Here is a 27,786-nt window from a genome sequence, read left to right on the forward strand (position 1 = left end):
TTCTAATACATGACTAGGTTCTTGGTCGCAATCGCTAGGTGATAAAAAAGTAACAAGCTTTCCTAATTCATAGTAATCCATCTATGTATTTGATTCCTTTAGCTGTGGCTTGCTGGAATTAATAGCCATCAAAGAACGTGAGTTCGCCACGCTTGTAGAAGCTACATTCAAAGACGTCAACGAGGATGTAGTCGCAGCAGCTGATGGTGATTTTCCAAATGCCATTGGTGTTGACAACGCTGCTGGGACTGATAACATTGACGTGGATGCTGTGGAATTCAATGTCATTGATTTGGATATTGCTGGGCCCATGCTTGATGGTGTTGCTGAGCCCATCAAGGAGGACTGGGGATTGTTCAGGTGCCCTGTGGGGGTAGGGTCAGTGGAAGATAAATCCATAAGGCTCATACAGAATGATCTGTCATCTCTTCTACGTCTAAATATAAATCAAATTAACAATTTAAAGCCTTCAGTATTGAGCCTTTAATACCCTTCACCCTTTTCTTATTTCCAATAACTTAACTCACTATTTGCCAGAAACCCCGCATCTTTTTGATATTTTTAGCCCTGTGTTGCCTTTACCTGCAGAACTCTAACCCTGCGGGGCTAGTACCAAGAACCTAACACAAAATAATCTAACTTGACATTAAGTAATTAACAATCAAACAAAAACTAACCCCCTTCTATTAGTATTTCTAATCAATTTAAAAATCAGTGGAGGGGGGAATAAATGCTCTTTAGGCACTTTGGATGGAAGCACTATTTGCAGTTATCTTGTTGATTATTTACAAAATTGTTATAATAATCAGTTACTAAACTAACCTATGGTGTCTAAGAAGAAATCCTCTGTAGAGGCCACTATCAAACGGGTTATCATCCTTCCTGATATCTGCAACGTTTGTCACACTCTCATTGCCACCCTTCCAGAGCTTGGCATTTCTAATGTTTGTATCATGACCGATACTGTCGAGGTTTGGCAGATTTATTAAGGAGGAGGAGATTTTTCTGTGAAGATTTTTTACTGGTTTGTTCAGGTCTAGTGTTGGTCTTCTTATTACCTAAAACACACGAAATACAATTTTCTTCCTTTAAAGTATTAAAAATAATAAAAATATTTTTACTATCTAAACTCTTATAAACTTGTCATAGTTTTTCTTTTTATTAAGGGGTATTTTCTTTAGAAGGATCTATCCTTTTAAAATGCTTCATAAAAGAAACAATAATATTATAAGCTTCCTTTAAAAGTAATGGAGTTACAAAATCGAATGAGATGGACTTAAAATTCTAAATTTTAATATATTAATGATGTTCACTAATAGCAAAAACATAAACATGAAGCGAAGCAACTATGTAAGACTTTTGTGACGTCACGCGGTCACTTTACTTGCCTTAGATTCTTCATCAGTGAAATCTTCTTTCTCTTGTATACCAGAATCCAGCTCACTATCTGTACCTGAAATTAAATAAAAAATTGTTAATTTGATACGGATAGATTTGTCTCAACCATGACACTTTGGTTGAGCTTGACTTCCGAGTTAGCGGGAAGTTCACGAGATCAGTTGGCGAACATACAAACCCCCAATACCAGGAACCATCAAGTTTCAACAGCAGGTTTGAATATAGATTTATTGATGAAATTATTTCAAAGACCTGAAATTACAATATCAATTAGTTCATAATTCCAGTTATTTATAACCACGTAATCTTATTTGCTTTTTAAAATCATTTTTCTCTACGGTAAAAAATCTTTGGAAACTTTGGCTTTAAAGGAAAATTATTTGGTTTAATAAATCATTGTTAAATGCAACAATAAGGCACATAAAAATTACTAAAACATATATTAAACATAATTAAGTTTCATGCTTAGCTGGCTAAAGCCTTTTTAAAACTACATATAATCGTCCTATACACCATTCTTCTTAATCAAATTAACAAATTCTACCTGAAGCTCTTATGGTTTCAAATCCCTGATATACTAGGGTCGTTCACACACTATGAGACCAATGATAGGCCCAATTTTGTTCTCCGAAATCTTCACACACTCATGTCTCATTCAAAAGTGAAAAACGTGGGCGCATATAAACAATCCATGCTGCGTCACTTTATGAAGGGAAAGTCAAAAAAGACGACATTTGCGCTTAATTCTTGGATTAATGATAAGGAATTAATTTCGCACTTGATAAACACAAAGCTTCCTCGAAAAGAGGTTAAGACACACCCCCCGTTTGAAAGTCAAATTAACTTCCTTAACGAGATTCAAGGTTTTTTTTTGCGCTGAGCACTAGCAACATTTCTCACTAAACTCAACTCACCATAATCACATGAGAATGGCCACATCCCGAAAACGTGACAATTTTGCTCCTAACTAAATGAAACCCCGTGAAATGCATACACAATATTATACTCCTCACTAGGACTCATAATACCTCACATTTTAGGATAGAAGGATGGGGATTGGTTTGTACCATACAACATTCCATGCACATGACAATCACAAGATCACATACACAAATCCTAAAATGGATAATCCTATTAATCATGATGTTGTAAATATAACAACTTATACTAAATAATAATCATTTCATAATCAATAGGTAATAAATCATTATTAATAAATCAATAAGTACCTACGAAATCAGGTTGAAATGTAAACAATAATGGTAAAATAAAACGAAATAAATCTTAGACAAGAAAATTAAGATTTATAGGTACTTAAAACTAAATTTGTTAAGCATCAAAAGAGTAGTAAGAAAAAATATTTCAAAATCCTTGGGCAGAAAGTTTTTCAAACCTAATGAATAAGAACTGTAATATCTTAATCAACAATAAAACTTTTTAATACTTAAAGAATAGCAAAATAATAATATCTTCGTTAGAATTTTCATTGAAATTATGAAAAAAATACCAATTTTTCTTTGTAAAAAAATATGAGACTTTAAATATGAATTTTCAATCATTCCTTGATCTGAATAAAAAATGTTTTACTTGATTGAAATTCATATATAATTCAAAAAAATCTGCTAAAAAAATACTTGATTTTTTTCTTAGAATAAATATCGAATCACGCAACCTCGACACATTTATTCCTTTTTGGTAAACTTTTCAGGTAAGTTTTATAATGAATGGTACTTTTAAGAAGAATTTAAACTCAATAAAATTAAATTTGAGCATATGAAATAGAATAATTTTTAATCGCATTTCATTTGATTCTTATTTTAGGCATAAAAATAGGCATCTGAAAAATGTGGCTTTTTTTTACTAAAAAAAATCTCAATTTCCATAAAATAAGAATCAATTATTAATCATAATTTTTAATAACCGCTTTTATTTTAATATCTGCGATAAAAATGAAGGAAAGGTTAATTTAAAATATGCATAGTTTATCTTAAATCAATTCTGTGATATTCATATAAATAATAATCAATATTTTAATAATATCATACATCGTGTTCATTATTATAAATGCTTATCTCATAGAAAATAGAGTTTACATTTTTTTTAAACATGAACGAAAATATATGTACCTAGGAAATAATTGCTATAAAATACTTTCTCAAGGTTTAAAATTGTCCGAAGTCGCTAGGTACATATATTACTACGAATCTCTGCTCTCGGAATGAAGAAAAATCTTTATGCGTGGATTATTAGGAATCCTTGCCTCCGGAGTGAAAGAAAAAACTTTATTTGCTTACAAGTTAAAACAAATATCTTGATTTTTTGCGATAATCTTTTTAAAATAATAATAAGAAATATTTTAAACATTATCATAATAATTTTACATGTTGTGTTCTTTACTTTAATGTATTATCTCATATGAGAATCTGAGAAATAACATTTTTTAAGCAAACGTGAACCATGAAAAAAAATACTTCGAAAAATAATTTTAAAAAATCTATTTTTCTCAATCTAAAAAAAATCTGCAAAATCATTTGGTAGTTAATACACACAGACTTTTGCTTTTCAAAATCATACTTAAAGAAACAAAATCTTTTAAAATCTGCTTTAAAAGTCTAAACAATTTTGTAGAATTTTTGTGCTTAAATATGAACAATAAAATTAGTTGAATAATGAATACTTATTCTTTGCAGAACCTTTTTAGGTTCCCTTCACAAGCTTAATATATAACTTGTAATATTTTTTCTTTAAAGATCATTTTCACATACATAGTTTATGTTGTAGATTAGATATGTGTGGTTTGAAATTTTTCAATGACTTTCTGGCGGCAACACCCGCCATATTTCCACCCGCCATTTGCAGGCCTCTTACCCTGTGTCGGGCGGCAAGGTTGGCAGCAGCCAAGTCGATTCTTGATTCACAACAGCACCAACCTCTATATCAGAACCGGCTGCAACACAACCAATTTCAGCATCATCATTGTGAACGGCTACAGCCTCACCTGCCGTAGCAATGTTATCAACAGCTACGGCAGTATCTTTAACATCAGATTTGACTGCAACACAAACAACAGCGTCAACTGCAGAAATAACAGGTTTCTCAATAACAGCATCACAAGCAGAACCAACAGGTTCATCATTAACAGCTACGGCAGTACCAACCGGCTCATTATCAACAGCTACGGCAGTACCAACTGGTTCATTATCAACAGCTACGGCAGTACCAACCGGCTCATTATCAACAGCTACGGCAGTACCAACCGGTTCATTATCAACAGCTACGGCAGTACCAACCGGCTCATTATCAACAGCTACGGCAGTACCAACCGGTTCATTATCAACAGCTACAGCAGTACCAACCGGCTCATTATCAACAGCTACGGCAGTACCAACCGGTTCATTATCAACAGCTACGGCAGTACCAATCGGCTCATTATCAACAGCTACGGCAGTACCAACCGGCTCATTATCAACAGCTACGGCAGTACCAACCGGTTCATTATCAACAGCTACGACAGAACCAACCGGCCACGCACTCTCATCAACAGTTACGGCAGCTTTATACGCAGATTTCTGCTGACCAGCTCCATAGTCTGCACTTGTACAGATAAAACCACTACCAAAAATGGTTCGCCACAACATAGACTGGCCCACTTTCTGGTAGGTTGATGGAAACACGTCAGGATGTGTATTTCCAATGATGATATCTAAGCCTCCACTAATATATGTAAATCTTTCTGGCGGCATCTTAAATATTTCGGCGGCGGTTTCCGGATGGACCGAGCGCATCTCGTTGCCACCTCCGAGGTTAGGCATAACAGCTGCCTCAAATTCTCTCAAGTTACCATCCCTGTCCTTCAGATAGAACACCACATTGCGGCAGGATGATTCACTACCGTCAGCAACAGAAATGCTTGTATATCTGCCGGTAGATTTCAGCTTCAACTTGCTGGACAACTTCTCAGACACAAGTGATAGATTTGCACCAGAATCAAACCTGACGGCGGCATGGCAGGCGCCGCCGCCAGGTGCTACAACTGGAACTATTTGCAGCAGGAAGGTACATGTGCTAGGCGCAGAACTTGATTTGTAGACTGTATTCACACTAGCACTAGCCTCATGCAACATACGACTATGATAACTGTCGTAATAATTGGTGCCACAGACACCAAGCTTATCCGAGTTAGATGAACGACGTTCCATCTCTCTAAGCCTTCGGTACATATCACGTACTTCTTGGCGCAACTCCATGGAAATTTTAAGCACTCCCATGTCCATCCTCACCTTCTCAACGACATCGAGGTTCCTGGCGACAGTGCTCGACCTCACGTCGTCTGAATCATTGTCAAGCCAGTGCAGAATTTTCGTACACTGTTCCAACGACGCATAAACTTTATCTGCAACAGTTTTCTGTTCACTAGCTTCATCCAAATCACGCTTGAACTTGCGCATCTCACTAGTCTCCACGGCAGATTTTAGACTTTTTATTAGGTCAGATTGGTCCTTGACCTCACTAAAAATGTCACGAATTGATTTTAAATTCACATTTTCACATGAACTAAAACTTTGGCAGGCTTTTAGATTTTCATAAAACACTTTTATCTGTTCGTCAAACACCTCTAGCCTTTCATTGCCAATAGCGATAGCTCGCTCAATTTTCTGCTTTTTAGTGAGCACCATATTGATTCACTAGGTAATTATTTCACAGAAAAATTGTCAATGTTTTTTGCATCAATACACTATATGCTATTGATTTATTGAAGAATGCTAACGCCTATTCTTCAGATTCTTTGAAGAATGCTAATGCCTATTCTTCAGAACCATTTGAAGTCGCTTGTGCAGCTCCTTCAACCATCAGGTTATTTGAAATTTGCTAATGCCTAAACTTCAACCTTCACTTCTTTGAAATTCGCTTGTGCAGCTCCTTCAAACTCCAATCATTTGAAATTGCTTGTGCAGCTCTTTCTTTTTTGCATCAATAATCTAGATGCTATTGATCTCTTGATGAATGCTAACGCCTATTCATCAGATACTTTGAAATTGTCTCAACCATGACACTTTGGTTGAGCTTGACTTCCGAATTAGCGGGAAGTTCACGAGATCAGTTGGCGAACATACAAACCCCCAATACCAGGAACCATCAAGTTTCAACAGCAGGTTTGAATATAGATTTATTGATGAAATTATTTCAAAGACCTGAAATTACAATATCAATTAGTTCATAATTCCAGTTATTTATAACCACGTAATCTTATTTGCTTTTTAAAATCATTTTTCTCTACGGTAAAAAATCTTTGGAAACTTTGGCTTTAAAGGAAAATTATTTGGTTTAATAAATCATTGTTAAATGCAACAATAAGGCACATAAAAATTACTAAAACATATATTAAACATAATTAAGTTTCATGCTTAGCTGGCTAAAGCCTTTTTAAAACTACATATAATCGTCCTATACACCATTCTTCTTAATCAAATTAACAAATTCTACCTGAAGCTCTTATGGTTTCAAATCCCTGATATACTAGGGTCGTTCACACACTATGAGACCAATGATAGGCCCAATTTTGTTCTCCGAAATCTTCACACACTCATGTCTCATTCAAAAGTGAAAAACGTGGGCGCATATAAACAATCCATGCTGCGTCACTTTATGAAGGGAAAGTCAAAAAAGACGACATTTGCGCTTAATTCTTGGATTAATGATAAGGAATTAATTTCGCACTTGATAAACACAAAGCTTCCTCGAAAAGAGGTTAAGACAAGATTTGTAAGAAAGCAGATAAAGCTGTTTTGCCTTACTAGGCAGTAATGTCAGTTAAAGAAGCGACATGGTGTTTATTTTTTTGTCTTTATGGATCCTTGAGTTACAACTTTCCCCGGACCTATAAATAGCTTCACTGTAAAGAAAATCTATATAGGTTCAAATATTATCTAGTTCCTCCACTGCACACAGATAGACAGTTAGTCACCCAGCTACTTGCAGTGCAGACATACTAAAAGACAACAATGGATTTATCAAATAGATTGAATTACAAATATTAGTCGCAACTGCAAAAAAATATATTTAGATACAAATTATCTTGTCTTTACTCTGTTAACAAGGACAGTTATGTACATAAATAGCGCAGCAATGTCAAGTTATTAGAAATCCAAGACTTTAATTGTAAAAAAATAATTTCAACTATGTTGTGCGATTGTGTGGAAGAAGGTTAATGCAACATCTGAAATAGTTTCAAAAGAATATGACCTAAGAACCCTTAACAAATTTTGTAAAATAGTTAATTAAGCATTTTTTTCATTTATCAAATTGCACTTATCTTAATCTACATTCTACACAATAATCCCCTAGGCTTTAGATCCTTGCAGACATTTCCTACTCATGTAGTAACTATCCCACCAAAAAAAGTTGTGAAAATATTTCTTTTCAAGTGACAAAACAATGAACAAACATTAGATATAATATTCTAGGTGCTGTGGTCAATCAGTTACACACAAAAAAACTTATTCTTTTCAGAAAATATAATGCTTTAAAAAACGCTAATTGTTAAAACAACAGCAAAAAACGACCACCCCTCCCTCACCCTTTCAACATTAATTTAACTTTTGATATATATGTTAAAATTTTCTGTAGTTTTCATATTAATATATTATGCATATGTATGTCTTGTAGTCATAATGTCGATAGTTTGTCAGTAACAACTTCCTTTATTTTATACTATATAGTTGAAAATAAGTTATAGTCCCCAGTGATGATGCACAAAATTACCCCTTCTAATTACCCATTTAAATTACAATTAGTGGTTGAAACGTATAGACACTAAACTTAATGAACCAATCAAATAAAGTCCCCAAAGTTCTTAAGCCAATGAGTAACAAAACGTATTATAATACTTTGGGGACTGGTGTAATAAACAGCCCAATGTCCCCTCCCTCCCTGATTTAGACAAAGATTATTTTCTAGTCTGTCTATTTGCAAGCATAAAACTCTTGCGGATGTGAATGTACATAATTTCAGGAAGTCTGATTCAAAAGTCAAAACTTTTTTTTGCACATTATGTCTCCCTGAGAAAAAGTGCCATGCTTTGACATTTTTTTTTGTACAAGAATTTGAGATGATAAATAATTAGATAAAATATAATAAAAAATGTTGCGTCATCCTTATCTTTTTCTGCGTAGCTACACTTTAATTGGGATCCTTCCTAAATGTACATTGAATGGTACGTCACTAAAAATACAAAATCAGTGGTGCTTTCACCTTTTCTTGCCTTCTGAACCCCCAAGAAAACCCCCAAACCTTAATTTTTGGTCATAAAAAGCATTTTAGCCCCCTGATCTTAGCTCTAAACTTGCGTAAAACACACACACTCGAAAAAAACTTGAAGCAGAGATAATATATAATAATCAGTGCTTTTATATTTAAAAACTCAAATATTTTTAACATTAAGTTAAACCAAACTATGATATTCTTGCTGCATTACAGTCTACTGTTGTTTTTGTTGCAATATGAAATTACCTTCTTATTGCTGCGCTACAAATAAACAAAATTGTCCCTATTTTTCTTTTGGTTGATAAAATTTTGTATGGTTAACTAGTTAAAAAGAAACAATTTATCTAAATTATGATTTCAAAATCTTGTAGAAATCTTTGTTTGCGATTTATTTGGGAAATTTATAATTAATAATAAAGAAATTAAATGTCATAAAAGGTCAGACAGACAGATACAATGACAGGTTGAGACTTTGCCCTGTTAATCTTAGGCGCTGCTATTAGTTCAACATAACTGTAGTTTAAAGGAAAAATGTAAAAAATTTAACTAACGTTATCAATGTCAAAGTTAATATCAGACGGCTAAAAAGTTATCGAAAGAAAAGTTGCCACTCTCAGTTTTATATGCCCTATCTATAGTTGTCATAAACCATTGTATTTGTATGTCATCACATTGCTTCAAAGGATACTTTTTACAAACTTTATCAACTGCAAATTTCAGTCGTTAATCTTGATAAAATCAATCACAATTATGATTTACACAGACGGAAATACATACTAGTGGGCATTTCGAATTATATAGTAGCTTCGAAACTAACAGATATTTTTATATTCATGCTCTAGTAATAAAACATAATATAGCCATCAACTTAATTTTATTTTAATTCAGCATCATTCAAAAGAAAGTTTTATAATGAATTAAAATTAAGCTGTGGTTTTTTTTTTGTAAAAAAATATTGTTCGTCCTTTTGAGGGGTGAAATATCTAAAGTATGAAAATTTAATACCATTTGTCCTTTCTCGTGCACGTTCACTAAAAAGTAAAACCGTATAATTAGGTAAGGTGGGGATAATCTACTGATCTTGATTGAGTTGTACAAGGTAACAATGTCTAAACTTTTCCACCAATAAATCTAATCTACATGCTGATATTTTATTTTGTTTATGATAATCTGAAGGGATCTAAAATAAAAATAATACTTTCATGAATACAAAAGATCAAACCGTCCAGAACGTACTGACGTAAAGACCTTAATTATTGAAATGTTTAGCTTTGAAATAATAATCAATTTTCCTTAACTGTAATGAGAATGTAGTTAGTTATGAGAATTATAAATAATTAATGTCATCTTAATAGCATGACTTAATAAAGTATTAATTACCAAAACTTTCTATAATAATCAGGTACATGAATGAATTGCTGTGTACTGGTGGAAGTGATTTCTGTACCAATGAGGAATATTTTTACAATTCTTACTAGAAAGTCTGTATGTCTATTTTAAATATTGATTCAATATCTATTTTTACTCCTTTTTACTAAAGTTTTGATAATTTATTGCACAGTTGTAGGTCGAAAATATGCATCCTATGCTTATTAATTAAACAATAGTGCGTTTATTTTTCTGCCAGACTTTTAAACAGTATTGTGTAAAAACTAAAAGGTAATACATTAAAATCATAAAAATTAGCTATCCCAATTCAAAGGTATCCATTCATGTACACGTATTACATAAAATAAATAATTAACCACAGAAAGACACCTTAAATTTCCAACATTTTGTAATACATTTTTTCTTATGATTGGCAATTAAATAATAATATGTTTATACAATCCAACTACAATAAAAATCAGCCATCTTTTACATAAAAAAGCCACCAATCCAACGGGTGAACAATAATACCACCTACCTCCAGGTTTTTAAGTGGCTTAAACCCTGTGGGGCTCTTTTAGACACTACTCAACCTAAACTAGAATAGTTATCCACAAAGTTATTTGAAAAAAAAAATTGTGGAAATGAAAAAACACAAAAAAAATTGTTTATTGTGTCTTGGTCTGATGGTTAGAATTTTTTACACCTTGCACTAGCCAGGCCCTAGCTAGTTTCTTGGCAATCTTAAATAATAACTTTTACATAATCATTATTTAATTTGGGTCATAATGCAATTTTATACAATGATGATTTTGTCCAATAGAAGCAGAGCTTTAGAATCTTTTTTTCAAAAAATATTTTTACCAGGGAGGGAGGGGACAATATACTATAAATTACATTAGTCTCCAAAGATTTATCCTATGATTTCTTATTCATTGGCTCAAAAATTTTGGATACTATTTTGATTGGTTGTTGTCAAACTAGAAGTGTTCAAACTTTTAAACCAATAGTTTTAAGCTACAGAATTGATAATTTTTTTTATCCTAAATTTATCGCCCAAATAATCAACACATGAAACAATTAAAAATGTTTATTTTCTAAAAACTATGATTGCTTGCGGATTCTTTTTATACATAACTTTATTTTTTAAAACAAATGTGTTATAAAACCGTCTTGATCACAAAAAAATTATCTTATTTTTGCTGCGATACTTACAAATATTATTTGACTAGTTAAAATATCAATAAAACAAGATAATTTTTCTAGTCCTTTCATAATTGTACAGATACCAATTAATTCTAATAAATCATTTGATTAAGCCTAATCCGTCTGGTTTTTAGTAGCAACGTTATTCTTTAATTTACTTTGTCTGTCCGTCCATATTGCAGTTTGGGATATATGCTTTCCTGGCTGCTACTCAACATAGACTGCTGTTTTATTGACCAAAGAGCATTCAGAATCCAGCTTACTTGTTCCGTCAGTCTGTCGGTCAGGCTACAATATAAATTTATATACTAAAATGTTTTATTATTTTTGTTTTGTTATTTCATCCTTTAAAATTTTTTTTTTTCTCTCCCTCTTCCTTTAATCACTGAACATCTGCTGTTTAACTTACTTTGTCCGTTTACCCATGCATGATTTTTCTTGTGCTTTACTACTTATGCATGTTGTCATTCTCGATAAAATGCCAAATGCCAGAAAGAAATTAAAGCATTTGTTGTTGTACTTGATATAACCATGAACATTCTTCAAATTTTTCTGAACAAGTTTTAACAAGGATGAACATGTCCAAAATTAACCATAAAATGCCTATTGGTAAACAAACAGATCTATAGTATTGATGTATATACAGACAACTACCTCCCTTCGTTTTTCAAAGACCTCTTTCGTATGCTTCTAAATTATTTTCTGCTACTGATCTGTGTTAATATAAGCGACACCATTGGTTGATTTTTAATGACAAAATAGAAAGGTTGCACAAGGCGGTTGCAATGGGGAGAAACAGTTATTTAACCCGTTTTCCCTCTAGTGTTTTACTCTAATGGTAAACATACAAATGTCAGAATGTTATAGGTCAAAGTATTATTGCTATTTCGAAAGATGTATGTGTGGTTACAGACAGAATGACGGACAGCCATAGTGAATTATAGAGTAGCTTCGCACTACGTGTCTACAGATTTGTCATCTTATGAAAAGGATAAAAATATGGCTTTAAAACTTTCTAAGAAACTTTAAGCGCTGTGACTTGCGTTTTCAATGTGAGGAGATTATATTTAATTATACTCTATTAGCTCCACTCTAATCCACAGCTGGGAACCACTCTACTTAACAGGGATGTAGGGTATTGGTCCTTATGAATTAAAATATAATATTCTGCTAAAGTTTATTATATCTGTATTGATTTTTATTTTGACATTGATTGTTTTTATTCATCCTTATAAAAATATAACAGGTCGGCTGTTTATCTTTGTGTATGTTAGTCTGTAACAAAGGATCTCGCAAATTACTAAACCGACATAGTTCTTCTTTATAGGAAAGATTCTTTTACGCCCAGGGATGGTTATTAAATATTTAAGGAGAGGGTGTACATTACTTATTATAATATGGGATGTACATCAATAAATTGCCTTATCCCTTAAAATCCCTGCGAAGTATTTCCAAATGTTGTGAGATGCTTACAATCAAAACATTTGAGTTGGATCAATTTTGATGTATTAGGAAGCGTAGCTAATTTACCATTTATCTAACTGTAAGCAGGGCTTAAAATACAGGCATATAAATACCAATATTTGATTAATCTATATCGTCTATTTTAAGCACCTCTCCTCCACAATTTGTTTTGGCACCATTAAATGTTAAAAAACAACTGTAAAAATGTTTCTATTTTCATAATAAAGCTTTTACTTTAAAATCTCCTTATTTGGTCTGCTCTAGTTTTTACTCAAGTGAGATGTGCATTCAATTCCGCAATTATCAAATTATTAAACTGCATAATTTTACAACAGCATAAACGGGATCTTCCATTTTGCCTTATCCTAATTATTAAAAATTCACTCTCATTTTATGCAGAGGGGAGATTCTAAAAGATATTCCTCTTGTTAGAGTGGTGGTAACCTACCCCGTAATAGTTATAATATAAACCTTCCCAGCACCTATGAGAAGTTACATTGTATAGGAGAACCATAATTTTCCAGCGGTAAAAAAATCCTTCGGTACACACAGACAGACAGATATAGACAACCTGTTACTTTTTCATGAGGTAAGCGAATATAAAGCACTACGGGGATGTGAACACACACCCCAAAAGTGCTTATTTTTAAAAATATATAAGCTTTAATCAAAGTTACAAATAGAACAAGAATGATTATGTCTAAAGTAACACTGCAGAAAAAATTGAACAGTAATTTATATTAAACAATGGAATATATGGTTTTAAAGAGCACAATCACAATTTTAGTTTTTTGAAAATATTACCAATAAGCAAAATAATTCAAAACAACTTATTTTTATTTAAAATTGTCGTTTTAGAAAGGAAATAACCCAAAAATTAAGATATACATTTACTTTTACACTTCTTTGATTATTCTAATCTGTTATGATGAGATTACTTTTGATGTCAAAAGTTGGTTTAAAGAAAAATAAAATATTAATAAGAAATTCATTGAAAGATGATAAGACTTGATTTCAAAAGATATGTGTTTAAAATGATTATTTCCAACTTGTAATCAGGGCTTTTAAAGTTTCTTCTTCACATAACTTTACAAAAAGGTTTTAGATTGTAATAGCCACGAGATAAAAAATTATATTAAAACTTTCTCGTGTAATTCCTTGAAACGGTTATTGGACCGCTGAAACTAAACACCCCCTTTCTTGAAAATATATTTCGATAGATTCTTCTAAGGGTTCTGTTATGCGAAGCCCATAAGGGAAAAGGATACCCTATCCTGAGGTTTGCCTGGTCCTTTTTTTCAATCAAAGCATTACCAAAATTTGTTAGTGGTCCAATTTCAATTAAAGTGAAATTGCTAAATTTCTTTGCCTTTAGTTATGCATTTTTTATTGTAATAATAACATCAATAAAAACAATACTTTCACACATAAATATTTTGGTAATAAACATAAAAATATTATGTATTGTTATTTGATAATTTTTAAAATCACCCCCTCCCCCATAACAAAAATATTTATAGCCCCTACGGGTGCCTCTAACCCTGAGGGAACCTATCCTATTTGGTACTATCTCTGCGTTTTCTTAAACAAGAAAGTTTGTGGTCCAGATACTGTACATATTTTAAAACGAAATAATTACAATTTTAATTCTTGGGTTATAGATTAAGAAGGCAAGGATGATATAACCCATAAGTATAGCAGAAGTCAACGGCTGAGAAAATTTTTCCCGAAATTTTTTTTTGAGTAGACTATGAGTATAATGCCTATCAACAAATTTTATTTATCATAACATCCGTAACATTATCTGCACGCAAAATAACTTATGGAAATGGTACAAGTGATTAATCATAACGATCAGACGGACGGACATATTATAGAGTAGCTTTATCTTTTTAAAGCTGCATAAAAAGAATCATTCCCAATCTTGGTCAAAACAAAAATCTGTTTTGGATGGTTGAATGGTGAGTTTGTTGCTTAAATGTTGCTAGTACTTTCTTTTCAGGCATTTAGGATGAAGTAAATGGTGATAATAAACTAATGATGGTTAAACAAAATGATAATAATAAGGATTTGAAACTGAAAAAAAAACATTTTAAAAGTACAAAGTACATGTCATTTTTCACTTCACTTTACACGTCTGACATAATAACATGATGCAATAGAAGACGCGTATCATTTTACACCCAATTCGCTTGTCCAAATTTCCCTGGGTTGGTTAGTTTGCCCTTTTAAGTAATTGAAATCCATCAAACATTTGTCAGATCATATTTGGAAAAATTTGGCCACCAATGCCACATTTTTAAGCAGCGTAGCTAGTCTTTAACTAGTACAGGTGCATACGTCCATTGGCTTAACGATTGTTTATAATATGGCATTCAACTTTAGTAACGCAGATTGACAGGCTTTATCAGTACTCAGCAGAAATTCAGCTGTTTTTGTTCAAAAAGAAGTTGTATAAACTTTTTTTTATAGCTAGCCGGTCCTTTTAGTAAGTAGTAGATGTAAAATTTTTCAAAGAATTCAGATATGCAATCGGTTTTTTTGTAGACCTCTTATTTTTTAAGTAATTTAAGTTTAAAAAAAAAATTTAAGTCGATTTTAAGGTACTAAAATGCAACAAAAAAAAGAAAGAAAATGGCCATTATGAACAAAAATAGTAAGATCTTTAATTTGACACCTTACTTTTTCAATTCTGTCAGGTAATTATTGAAAAAATCGACTATTTTAAACCCACGAGAATAAAAACTTTGAACTCAATTTTATCATTTCACAAGTAAAAAATATGGGTTCATATATACCTTTAGAATCAGAAAAATATTACAAATCCATTGTAAGCAAAATTGAAAAAAGAAGTTTACAATATAGTATATAAACTACAATAAAAGGAATTATATGAAAATATCATATTATATTGTACAGGCAACGTCTTAACTCTTCAATTGAGTATAAAAATGGGAAGGGGGTATAGAGGGGGTAAAGAGGGGGTAAAAAAGGGAAGACGATAGTGTTGCCAGAACAAAAAATACAATTGGCCATTTTTTAATTTTTTAAATTTTTTTACTTTTTTTCAATTTTGCTTACAATGGATTCGTAATATTTTTCTGATTCTAAAGGTATATATGAACCCATGTTTTTTATGTCTGTTTGAGAAAATATTTAGGTCTAAAGTTTTTATTAAACTGAGGTTAAAAAAATAGATTTTTTCAATAATTACTCAACAGAATTTTAAAAGTAAGGTGTCAAATTAAAGATCTTACTATTTTTGTTCTTACTGGCCATTTTCTTCTTTTATTTTGATGCGTTTTAGTACCTTAAAACCGACTTAAATATTTTTTTTAAAAACTAAAATTACTTAAAAAATAAGAGGTCTACAAAAAAACCGATTGCATATCTGAATTCTATGAAAAAACTTTACATCTACTACTTACTAAAAGAACCGGCTAGCTATAAAAAAAAAAGTTGATACACCTTCTTTAAAAATCACTCACTGCCTTATAAACACAGTTGTAGCAAAGATTATTTATTTACATGTTCTAAATTGTTTAATATAATTTGTTTCATAGTTGAATATTAATTATTATTAGGTATATATTTTTCTGTATTACAGTTTAATATTTTCTTTAAAATCTAAAATATCGTGGCTTAATTTTGTTGTTTTATGAACAAAATTTCCCTTGTTAAATTTACGAACCTAAATATTTATATAAAAAGTTGTCACAGATAAAAATCTTCTTAAAATACAAATTTTGAAATTATTTGTGAAGAAGTTAAAAAAAATCTATGTTTTTTCGTACTTAAAAACAAGGATGACAATATCCATTCATACTTTTCTAGTTCAACTGACAGATCAAAAAAATCATATACTTGATCCTTATCATTATACGGAATCAGGCGTCTATCTTTAATCAAAATCAGCCATCTATATTAAATACTGGCAGTGAGAATCACATTTTCATTTATAAGAAGCTGAGAGACTGACTGCCGGAAAATTATAAAGTTTTATATTGTAGCTTTGCTTTTCTATTTGAAAAAATATTTAAAAAACTTGAAGCGGTTTTTATTTTATTAACTTACTAAAAAGGGGACACTTATCATTTTCTTTCAGAAACTTAAATGTCCATTAAAAGTCTTCTTTAATGATAATGGTAATTTAAATTATCTTTAACAGTAATGACTGTAGAGCAAGGACAAGTATGACAATTAGGAGCGCAGTGTTAGAAACTCAAAAAATGGATAATACATTTCATGGAAGCATTATTTCTTACTATGGTTTTATGCTATTTTCTACCTTCCACGTCTCCCGCCAAAGCAAAGTTCCTAATAAAAGGCGTGTATTGTAAATAAGTTTGAATATTCAACGCAAGTCAAACACAAGAAAATCTATGTATGTTGAACATCAAAAACGGTGATTTATAGAGCAGCTTGGCCACGGGAAATAATTATCTTGGATGTTCGTTTTTAAATAAGAGAAGATTTAATAAACTCTTGACCATAAACAATCATTAACTTGTAAATCACGCACTCACACACACACATACACACACACACACACACACAATCACACACACTCTCACACATACACACACACTCACACACACATAAATAATGATGTGAAAGTTATTATATATTACTAATTATGTCATTACTTGACAATAATTTACGATAATCTATTAAGACAAGGAAAATACTTTGGTGACTTTCATTTAACACAACCAGGAAAATCCTTTTAATTCATAGATAGTATGTTGTTATAATTTTCATATTTTAAAGAGAAAGCTGCTCTGAAAAGTGGGACAAAGATAAATTAATTAGAATTATACTTAGATATTGTGACAAGGATATTTTGTCGTCAATTTAGGTTGCTAATATAATACTCAGATATTGGTCAATGTGTTCCTCCATGGTCGGGAGAGGTTATGGAGTAAAGTCATAAGTATCGTTTATTGGCAAGCTTGGAGAAATATTTTATCAGGGTATCTTTCACAAGACACATTACAATCTTTCCCGATTTTGTATTACTTTTGCGGAGAATGATTCCAGTTACGTAATATTTTTCTTTCCCGAAAAAGGGAAGGGGGGAAGAAAATCTCTTCAAAAGACATGGGGAAAACCCCTTTTCTCCCATCTCTTTTTTTTCTTCCCCCCTTCCCTTTTTCGGGAAAGAAAAATATGACGTAACTGGAATCATGTTCCGCAAAAGTAATACAAAATCGGGAAAGATTGTAATGTGTCCTTCACAATATCCAAGTATTCTCTATCCATTCTGCAGGCTAGGAATTTGAATTTTGGTACATGACATATTACAATCGACAGTTCTAATAGCGCGTGATCCCTTTTGTTCTTGTGGAGGGTTTTCCACCATTTCATAAATATGCTAAAAAGCAAAAACTTTTAAAATTTGAACCCAGTAAAGTGTCGGACTGATTATGACGTAAAAAAAATAATTAGCCAATGAGAGGCCACTATAAATTTTACCATTGGTGAATAATGGCCTCTCATTGGCCAATTTTTTTTTGACGTCATAATCAGTCCGACACTATTACTGGGTTCGTTTTACAAAAAAGCAACTAATTATTTACTGTTTAGAACACTAAAATATGCCTGTAAATAGTAAAATCCTTTTTTTTATTCATTTACCAAACAGTGCACTGCATAAGTACACTTCAATTACAATGAAAATAACTTGATTGTTAAAAATGCCTAATTTTACTTTATTGTATTAAATTACCAAATTTTCAATTTTCCAAAATAGAAAATAGCTGGAAGGGCTTTACAAAAAATAACTCTTCTTTTGTATAATAAGATTAATTTAGATAGTCGCATGAAATAATTTCATTTTAGACAAGGGACTGAAAAAACAAGAAGGGCAATCTCCAAAGATTTAAGACTTTCAGCATAATGGAAAAAGGTTGACCCAAACGTCCTGTTGAAAAGAAAGCGTTGAATTGACATAATTTAAAAAAAAAACTAGTTCGGGAAATTGATATTATATTGTACTAATATACTTTTAATTGTTAATTTGCCTGATATTTACATGGACAGTGCATTCATAGTAATGAAATTTTAATACACTTGTATCAATGGCGTGCACATTATTCACCAGGGGGTTGTAAAGCGTAACCTTAAGAGTGTGAATAAAAGTGAAAGGAGGTTCTTCATAAATTATTCTTTTGGGTGGTTGTTAACACCCCCCCCCCCCACACTCTCCTTACGCAGACCATTGCTCTATGGTCTATGCTTCTACTTTACAATTAAGTTTTTCTTTCGGGATTAACTATTAAAGAAGCATCATGACTTTGATAATAAGGGGGGGGGGGGCGTAATGACATAAGCTCTTAAACCGTGAGCAAAATGGTCTAAATATTGAGCTAGACCCTTCAAACTTGGTATATAAGCCTAGTCCTATAGGTATTACATCTAAATGGCAAAAAAATCCAAAAAATTTTATTTTTAGGTTAGGTTAGGTAAGAAAAACCCTGCGGAAATGGGGTTTTTAGGCTTTTTTTGGTCTATTTTAATGTGGAAACTTGCCTTAAATTGTTTTTTCTTAGGGTTTTAACTTAAATACACTGTATCTATTCATATGGACATTATTTAAGATGATTCAGCAAGTCGGGGACCGACCCCAGGGGGCTAGGTGGGTGGCCCGCAGGGGTTAAGTTCATTTTTCCCAATAAATTTGTTGTGATACATCAAATTATAGGTTTTTTAGGTCAAGGAACTCAAATTCAGAGCTAAAATAAGCATTAGACTAATCTGAAGCTAGTCCCAGCGGGCTAGGTTGGTGGCCCACAGGGGTTGAGTGCATTTTTCCAAATATATATCTTGTTATATATCAAACTATAGGTTTTTTAGGTCAAGAAACTCAAATTCTGAGCGAAAATTAGCATTAGACTGACCTGAAGCCAACCCCCCCGGGCTAGGTTGGTTTTCTGCAGGGCTTAAGAGCATTTACCTAACCTAACCTAGAAACTTACTTATATTTTTACAGGTTTTTTTTGAATAAACTGTGTCTATTAATGAAGACTTTATTTAAGATGATCCAGCAAGTCGGGGACCGACCCCAGCGGGCTAGGTGGGTGGCCCGCAGGGGTTAAGTGCATTTTCCCCAATATATATGATGTGATACATCAAATGATATGTTTTTTAGGTCAAAGAACTCAAATTCATAGCTAAAATAAGCATTAGAATAATCTGAAGCTAACCCCAGCGGGCTAGCTGGGTTGCCCACAGGGCTTAAGTGCATTTTACCTAAGCTAACCTAGAAACTTACATTTATTATTTTTTTTAGGTTTTTTTTCTAGAATAAACTGTCCATTCATGAGGACCTTATTTCAGATGATTCAGCAAGTCGAAGACCGACCCCAGCGGGCTAGGTGGGTGGCCTGCAGGGGTTAAGTGCATTTTCCCCAATATATATGTTGTGATAAATCCAATTAAATGTTTTTTAGGTCAAAGAACTCAAATTCAGAGCTGAAATAAGCATTAGACTAATCTGAAGCTAACCTCAGCGGGCTAGATTGGTAGCCCACAGGGCTTAAGTGCATTTTACCTAACCTAACCTAGAAACTTACATTTAATATTTTTTTTTTAGGTTTTTTTTTCAAATAAACTGTCCATTCATAAGGACCTTATTTCAGATGATCCAGCAAGTCGAAGACCGACCCTAGCGGGCTAGGTGGGTGTCCCTCAGGGGTTAAATGCATTTTTTTTTAAAAGTATGTGTTGTCATACATCCAACTATAGGTTTTTAAGGTCAAGAAACTCAAATTTACATCTAATAAAAGCATCAGACTAATCTGAAGCTAGCCCCAGCGGGCTAGGTGGGTTGCCTGCAAGTCTTAAGTGCATTTTACCTAATCTAACCTAGAACCTTACTTGTTTTTTTATGTTTTTTTCTGGAATAAACTGTGTCTATTTATTAGAACATTGTTTAAGATTCAAGACCCCAGCAGGCTAGGTGCGTGGCCTGCAGGGGTTAAGTGCATTTTTAGTTCATTTTTTCATACATAAAATTATAGGTTTTTTAGGTCCAGAAATTCAAAGGGGTAGTTTCACGAAATGCATTTGAACTTAATTTAGTGAACTGCATATTTTTTCCTGGTTAATTGGTTAAACTACATTTATATGGCATATATTTGAAAGAATTTAAATTTTGATAGTACAATGTTAGCGGTGGAAGAATTTAATATGCTAATTGGAAACAATTTTTTAATTTAATGTATACCACATACCACGAAAAAACTAGCATCAGGTTGCTATTGTGTTTTTTTTAGCTCCAAATTGACTTTAAAAACCTATAGTTTGATGTATAACAACACATAATTTGGAAAATTTACCCCTGCAGGCCACCCACCTAATCCGCGGGGGTTAGCCTTAGGTCAGTCTAATGCTTAAAATAGCTCTGAATTTGAGTTTCTTGACATAAAATTTGACATAATTTGATGTATACTTTAGAAATAATGCACTACACCCCTGTGGGCCACCCACCTAGCCCGCTGGGGTCGGTCCCGAACTTGCTGGATTATCTAAAATAATGTCCTCATTAATAGACACAGTTTATTCAAGGAAAAAACCAAAAAGAATAAGTAAGTTTCTAGGTTAGGTTAGGTAAAATGCACATAAGCCCTGTGGAAAATCTACCTAGCCCGCAGGGGTTAGCTTCATGTAAGTCTTATGCCAATTTTAGCTCTGAATTTGAGTTTCTGACCTTAAAAACCTTTATTTTGATATATAACAAGATCTATATTGGAAATAATGCATTTAACCCCTGCGGGCCACCAACCTAGCCCGCTGGGGCTAGTTTCAGATTAGTCTTATGCTAATTCTAGCTCTGAATGTGAGTTAACTGACCTAAAAAACTTATAATTTGATGTATCGCAACATATATATTGGGAAAAATGCACTTAACCCCTGCGGGCCACCCACCTAGCCCGCTGGTGTCGGTCCCCGACTTGCTGGATCATCTTAAATAAAGTCCTCATTAATAGACACAGTTTATTCAAGAAAAAAACCTGTGAAAATATAAGTAAGTTTTTAAGTTAGGTTAGGTAAATGCTCTTAGGCCCTGCAGAAAACCAACCTAGCCCGGGGGGGTTTGCTTCAGGTCAGTCTAATGCTAATTTTCGCAGGGGTTAAGTGCTTTTTTCCAAATATATATGTTAGCTACCTATCTAGCCCGCTGGGGTTAGCTTCAGATTAGTCTAATGCTTGTTTCAGCTCTGAATTTGAGTTCTTTGACCTAAAGAACATATAATTGGATTTATCACAACATATATATTGGGGAAAATGCACTTAACCCCTGCAGGCCACCCACCTAGCCCGCTGGGGTCGGTCTTCGACTTGCTGAATCATCTGAAATAAGGTCCTCATGAATGGACAGTTTATTCTAGAAAAAAAACCTTAAAAAAATAATAAATGTAAGTTTCTAGGTTAGCTTAGGTAAAATGCACTTAAGCCCTGTGGGCAACCCAGCTAGCCCGCTGGGGTTAGCTTCAGATTATTCTAATGCTTATTTTAGCTCTGAATTTGAGTTCTTTGACCTAAAAAACATATAATTGGATTTATCACAACATATATATTGGGGAAAATGCACTTAACCCCTGCGGGCCACCCACCTAGCCTGCTGGGGTCGGTCCCCGACTTGCTGGATCATCTTAAATAAAGTCTTCATTAATAGACACAGTTTATTCAAGAAAAAACCTGTAAAAATATAAGTAATTTGAGTTTCTGACCTTAAAAACCTTTATTTTGATATATAACAAGATCTATATTGGAAATAATGCATTTAACCCCTGCGGGCCACCAACCTAGCCCGCTGGGGTTAGCTTCAGGTCAGTCTAATGCTAATTTTCGCTCAGAATTTGAGTTTCTTGACCTAAAAAACCTACAGTTTGATATATAACAAGATATATATTTGGAAAAATGCACTCAACCTCTGCGGGCCACCAACCTAGCCCGCTGGGACTAGATTCAGATTAGTCTAATGCTTATTTTAGCTCTGAATTTGAGTTCCTTGATCTAAAAAACCTATAATTTGATGTATCACAACAAATATATTGGGAAAAATGAACTTAACCCCTGCGGGCCACCCACCTAGCCCCCTGGGGTCGGTCCCTGACTTGCTGAATCATCTTAAATAATGTCCATATGAATAGATACAGTGTATTTAAGTTAAAACCCTAAGAAAAAACAATTAAAGGCAAGTTTCCACATCAAAATAGACCAAAAAAAGCCTAAAAACCCCATTTCCGCAGGGTTTTTCTTACCTAACCTAACCTAAAAATAAAATTTTTTGGATTTTTTTGCCATTTAGATGTAATACCTATAGGACTAGGCTTATATACCAAGTTTGAAGGGTCTAGCTCAATATTTAGACCATTTTGCTCACGGTTTAAGAGCTTATGTCATTACGCCCCCCCCCCCCCTTAGTAAATTATTGTTCTTATTTCGTATTAAGTTTAGACAGACAAACAGGTGAACAATAATCAAGTTTTAGAGTATCTATAATCTTTTTATTATTATTTGTAAATGTGGTTTTTATTGACTGCATCGAGTAGTACTATATAGATCTGCATTTTTATAAAAAATCAAATTTGTCTCAAAAATAGAGATACAGGGAGATATTTAAAGAGATAGTTAAATGGAGCATAAATTAATCACTCAAGAAGTTTTTCCAGAGCCATTTATGATCATAATTAGCTAAGGAGTGTTATCAACAATCTTAAAATTTTAGGACAATTGTCAACTGTTAGGATAAGTCTGTATAATGGAATAAATTTCCATTAGTGTTGTCAATGAATCACAGACTATGACTTTCTCATTAACCGTCAATCATATGTATATTTCTACAGAAAAATGTCATTAGTATTGTGAATATATTTGTGCAGATTGTGGGAAGGGGGGGAGGGTGGTGGTTTGAGATCCTTCACTTTGGACAGATAGATAGACATCATGTTACTTTCATAAAAAAATTTACTTTTCCCTGTATCCATGTTCAGTACAAAAAGCTTTGTATATCAATTTAGTGTGGGACAAATATAGAAAATAAACTAAGGGAAAATATAAGAAAATATTACGTAATAATTTTTGATGAACTGACAGATAAATTTTCAATTTGATTCAATTAAAAAAATCGAAAGTACTTTCTTTTTTCTATTATGAAATTCTTACAGATAATTGGTGTTTTCTTATATATCATATTTGGACTTATCTAAGGTTAAGATAGATTAATACAAAGAGCCCCCGAAAGACCCGAAAGATAGCTATGGCCCTCTGCAGAAAATTAGAATAATACACCAGATAATTTTGTCAGTATTTAGAGTAGCTTAACATTTAGTTGTATGTTAAGGTTTCATGTATTAAAACAGAAATATTAAAATAAATATCTCATAATTGTAAAGGTGGGGATTCATCAGCCGATTGGGTACCCTGCCAAAGGCAAAATATCTCTTTAATAAAGTCTGCAAGTCGATAAAAACATCTTGTACTTCAACTAATGGATGATATATTTATTTTAAATTTTGATGAAAAATCTGTTAAATTTCAATTACTCTTCATTTGTTGATGTTCGTTTGTCTGTCTGATTTGTTGATCTTCGTTTGTCTGTCTGAATTGTTGATCTTCGCTAAAATAGTTGTTACCATCCTTGTTCTCTATTTTATCATTGTTATCATACCACTTGGGATGTAAAATACTCCCTCCCCCCCTAAAGCTATAATAATGATAACAATATAATGCGATGTTATCACAGAATATACTTTTGTTATGACATTTGTATTCCAGCACACAGGGATAGGTAAACAGATAATAAAAAAATCGTCCCCAATATAAAATGTAGTTTATCTTAAGGGATAAGACATTGGACGATAAATCATTGTTATTTCCCAATGATCATAAACATAGTTATCATTTTTTGAACCAACAATCACAATTCAATGAAATTTGAAGAAATGAAATAAAATGTGGTAATAAAACTTTTGAAACCAGTGTAATTTACAGTCACATGTCTCCTCCTATCCTGATTTGTATGTCATAGGCGTCCAAGGGGGGGGGGTAATGGGCCATTTGGCACCCCCAAACGATTTTGGGGGTGCCGTAGCCACCCCCAAAATTTTGTGAACAATACCCCCCCCAAACGATTTTGGGGGGGGTAATTACCCCCCCCAAAATAAATGTTCTTTAAAAAAAATTTTTTGGGGGGGTATTTACCCCCCCCCAAATTGAATGTTCTTAAAAAAAAAATTTTACTGTCCAACCAGTTAAAACAGTTCTTAACCACGATAACAAAAAATTTAATAGTTTGATCATGTTTTATTTGCTTGGGCCTTTATAAGGGCTAAAACCATCCCGGGGATCTATGATGTAATTGTAAAGCACTGAAGATTCCATAAAATAGATACCTAACTAAATTAAATATTTCATTAAATAATGAAAAAGAATTTCTAAAGGCGATTTCTTTTGGGAGGATGTCAGGGTGTCTCAAAACTAGTTATAAAACTTACCAGGACCTATAAGACGCTTCACTTTAAAGTAAAATCATATTGGTTCATTGGTTAGTGAGTTAATTATTGTATTTTTATGTTCTAAAGAATGAGATACTACTATATATTTGAATAGTAGTGGCGCCCTTAGCATCTAAGAACTCGTGTTTTCTAAAGGGTAAAAAGGGAGGAGAAAAATAGCCTAAAACCACTCAAAGGATTGACCTATAATAGTGTGGAACCATCATGGGATCTATGTGAAGCTTTCCTAAAAAGGAGAACTCAGTATTAAAAGTAATGAAATCTGAAGCTATAGTCAAATAAACCTTACTTACTACTTTATGTTATAAGATAGTACTTATTAACTTAATAGATTAGGTAGGTGCTTTTTTTACATAATTAAATTACCCCCCCCAAAAATTTTACCCCCGGGGTAAATTAGTTTGGGGGGGGTAATTACCCCCCCCAACAGATTTGGGGGGAGTATTTACCCCCCCCAACAGACTTTAGGGGGGGTAATTACCCCTCCCAATCAAATTTTACCCCCGGGGTAAAAATTGTGGGGGGGGGGTAAAAAAAAATTTCGGCGCGCTTCGCGCGCCATTTTACCCCCCCCAAACACGAATTACCCCCCCCCCTAAAATTTTTTACCCCCCCCCAAAAAAAAAGCTTGGACGCCCCTGTTGTATGTACAAAAGTTTACTTTATATGTCATTTACCCATCCCCATTTCCCTGTACTTACTTTGTAAGTTGTTCTATGGTTGAATAAGTATGTAACATAAAATTAACAATATTAAAAGCATCCACGAAAGCGAAATAAATTTTTTTCAACGAGAGTTCATAATTTTAAGTTTAGTCAAACTTTTTCATCTTTAAGTCAAACAATTCTCCCATGAATGGTTTTTCACAAGTGATATTATAGAGAAGCAACGCTTTTAACATTGTGCCTAATTTAGAACACAGTAATAGTGTCTGACTGATTATGACGTAACAAAATTTGCCAATGAGAGGCCACTATAAATTTTACCATTGGTCAATAACGGCCTCTCATTGGCTATTTTTTTTGTTACGTCATAATCAGTCAGACACTATTACTGTGTTCCCTAATTTACATTGTAATCACCATTTCAAAATCAAACAATAAGACAATTTTCTTATTTAAATATTATATCAAATGTACGTACTTAGAATTGCGTTAATGATTTTTCCTATTGTTACAAGAATCATTATGCAAGGCTTGGTTTCCGTAAGCCAATTTTCACATAAATTTACAATGAGAGTTGTATGTTACCGATGTTCAGACGGACAAAGTCTAAGTGTGAAAATGTTCAGCTTTTAACAAGTGCGGTTCAGAGATTGAATGGATGGTTAAATCAAAAATTCTTTTTTTTGTATGCAGAAATTACAACAATATTTATGGGGTATAGTCCTTCCGTGGCAACGCACCTTAAGTGGCGATTCTACGTATTTTTCACAGTAGATTTCTCCTATTTCTAGCCCCTGCGTTGGGCTCAACCCAGCGGGGCTAATGACCTAACCATGTGGGGCAATCACCTAACCCAATATAACATAATCTAACCTATAATAAGCTATGAAAAGCCATTTTAAAAATACGATGTATCGCCCCTTAAGAGGCGTTGTCACGAAGGGACTATTCCCAATTACAAAGATATGCATAATAATATACATACGGCAATCAAAAAGTCTTCTGCAATCTTAACAAAAATTATGTGTAATATTCTACAACCTTTGACATAAATTTACTAACAATGGGAAATTCTGATTAGTTTTGCTGAATTTCCTTCGGAGTTCCTTTTATAGCACTTAGGTTAGGTTATATTGAGGACAGACTAAAGGGTAACCCTGCAGAGTTAGGCGATTAAGAGGGGGGTTGGTTATTCTCGCCTTGCACTTTGAGGTAAAGCACCGTTTAGCTTATTTCGTTCATTGCTTTTTATCGAAAATGTTTTGTAATGTGTTTTTATTTGTTATTAAGATTTAAATCTTGATTTGTTATCTTTTCAATCCTGGGATTGAATTTTGTCTTTAATAATTGTTAACAATAAAAAATAAAGATGGATTCTTTTATTTCTTTTCTAATTGATAACCTTAAAAATGAAGCTTTTATACACTTAGAATGTGTCCATCCATAATGGATTAATTTCATATATGTTAGAATTGTCTAATTCACATAAAACTATGTATGTAGATATCTGTAACAAAATGATCTTTCATCTACGAAGTGTAGCAACTCTATGGCCATTAAAAAACATCAGTACGTCTATTTAATTCATTTTATAATTTTAAAAAAATAGTTTTTGTTTCATTGGACAAGAAAACGTGAACATACTCTGTTTAAAAAATTAATTTTGCATTATAACAGGGTTGGATGGATTCTTAAAAAAATTGCCCCACTAATCGCTTTGTGGGACAAAATTGTTTTCGTGAAAAATCCTCCAAAATCACATAAAATATCTACAAGAAATAAATAAAATCTTATGTGAATTCCCTTCTATGATTTTGTTTAATTTTTGTATATTTTTAATGTGATTTTGGTGGATTTTTCACGAAAACAATTTTGCCCCACTAATCGATTAGTGGGGC

General features: G+C 32.8%; 1 protein-coding gene across 1 annotated transcript in view; it reads right to left on the reverse strand.

Annotated features, from left to right (window-relative positions):
• Positions 1–81: 81 nt before the first annotated feature.
• Positions 82–27,786, reverse strand: part of LOC145324437 (uncharacterized) — a 33,647-nt gene continuing 5,942 nt past the window's right edge. The window contains exons 5-7 of the mRNA XM_080167024.1: positions 1,389–1,453; positions 823–1,058; positions 82–436 (exon numbers count right to left, since the gene is read on the reverse strand). Coding sequence (XP_080023150.1) covers positions 82–436; positions 823–1,058; positions 1,389–1,453 — 656 coding nt within the window. The remainder of the gene's footprint in view (positions 437–822; positions 1,059–1,388; positions 1,454–27,786) is intronic.

The sequence above is a fragment of the Acartia tonsa genome, chromosome 7 (assembly GCF_053477335.1).
Source record: "Acartia tonsa isolate MP-2025a chromosome 7, ASM5347733v1, whole genome shotgun sequence".
NCBI classification, from domain to species: domain Eukaryota; kingdom Metazoa; phylum Arthropoda; class Copepoda; order Calanoida; family Acartiidae; genus Acartia; species Acartia tonsa.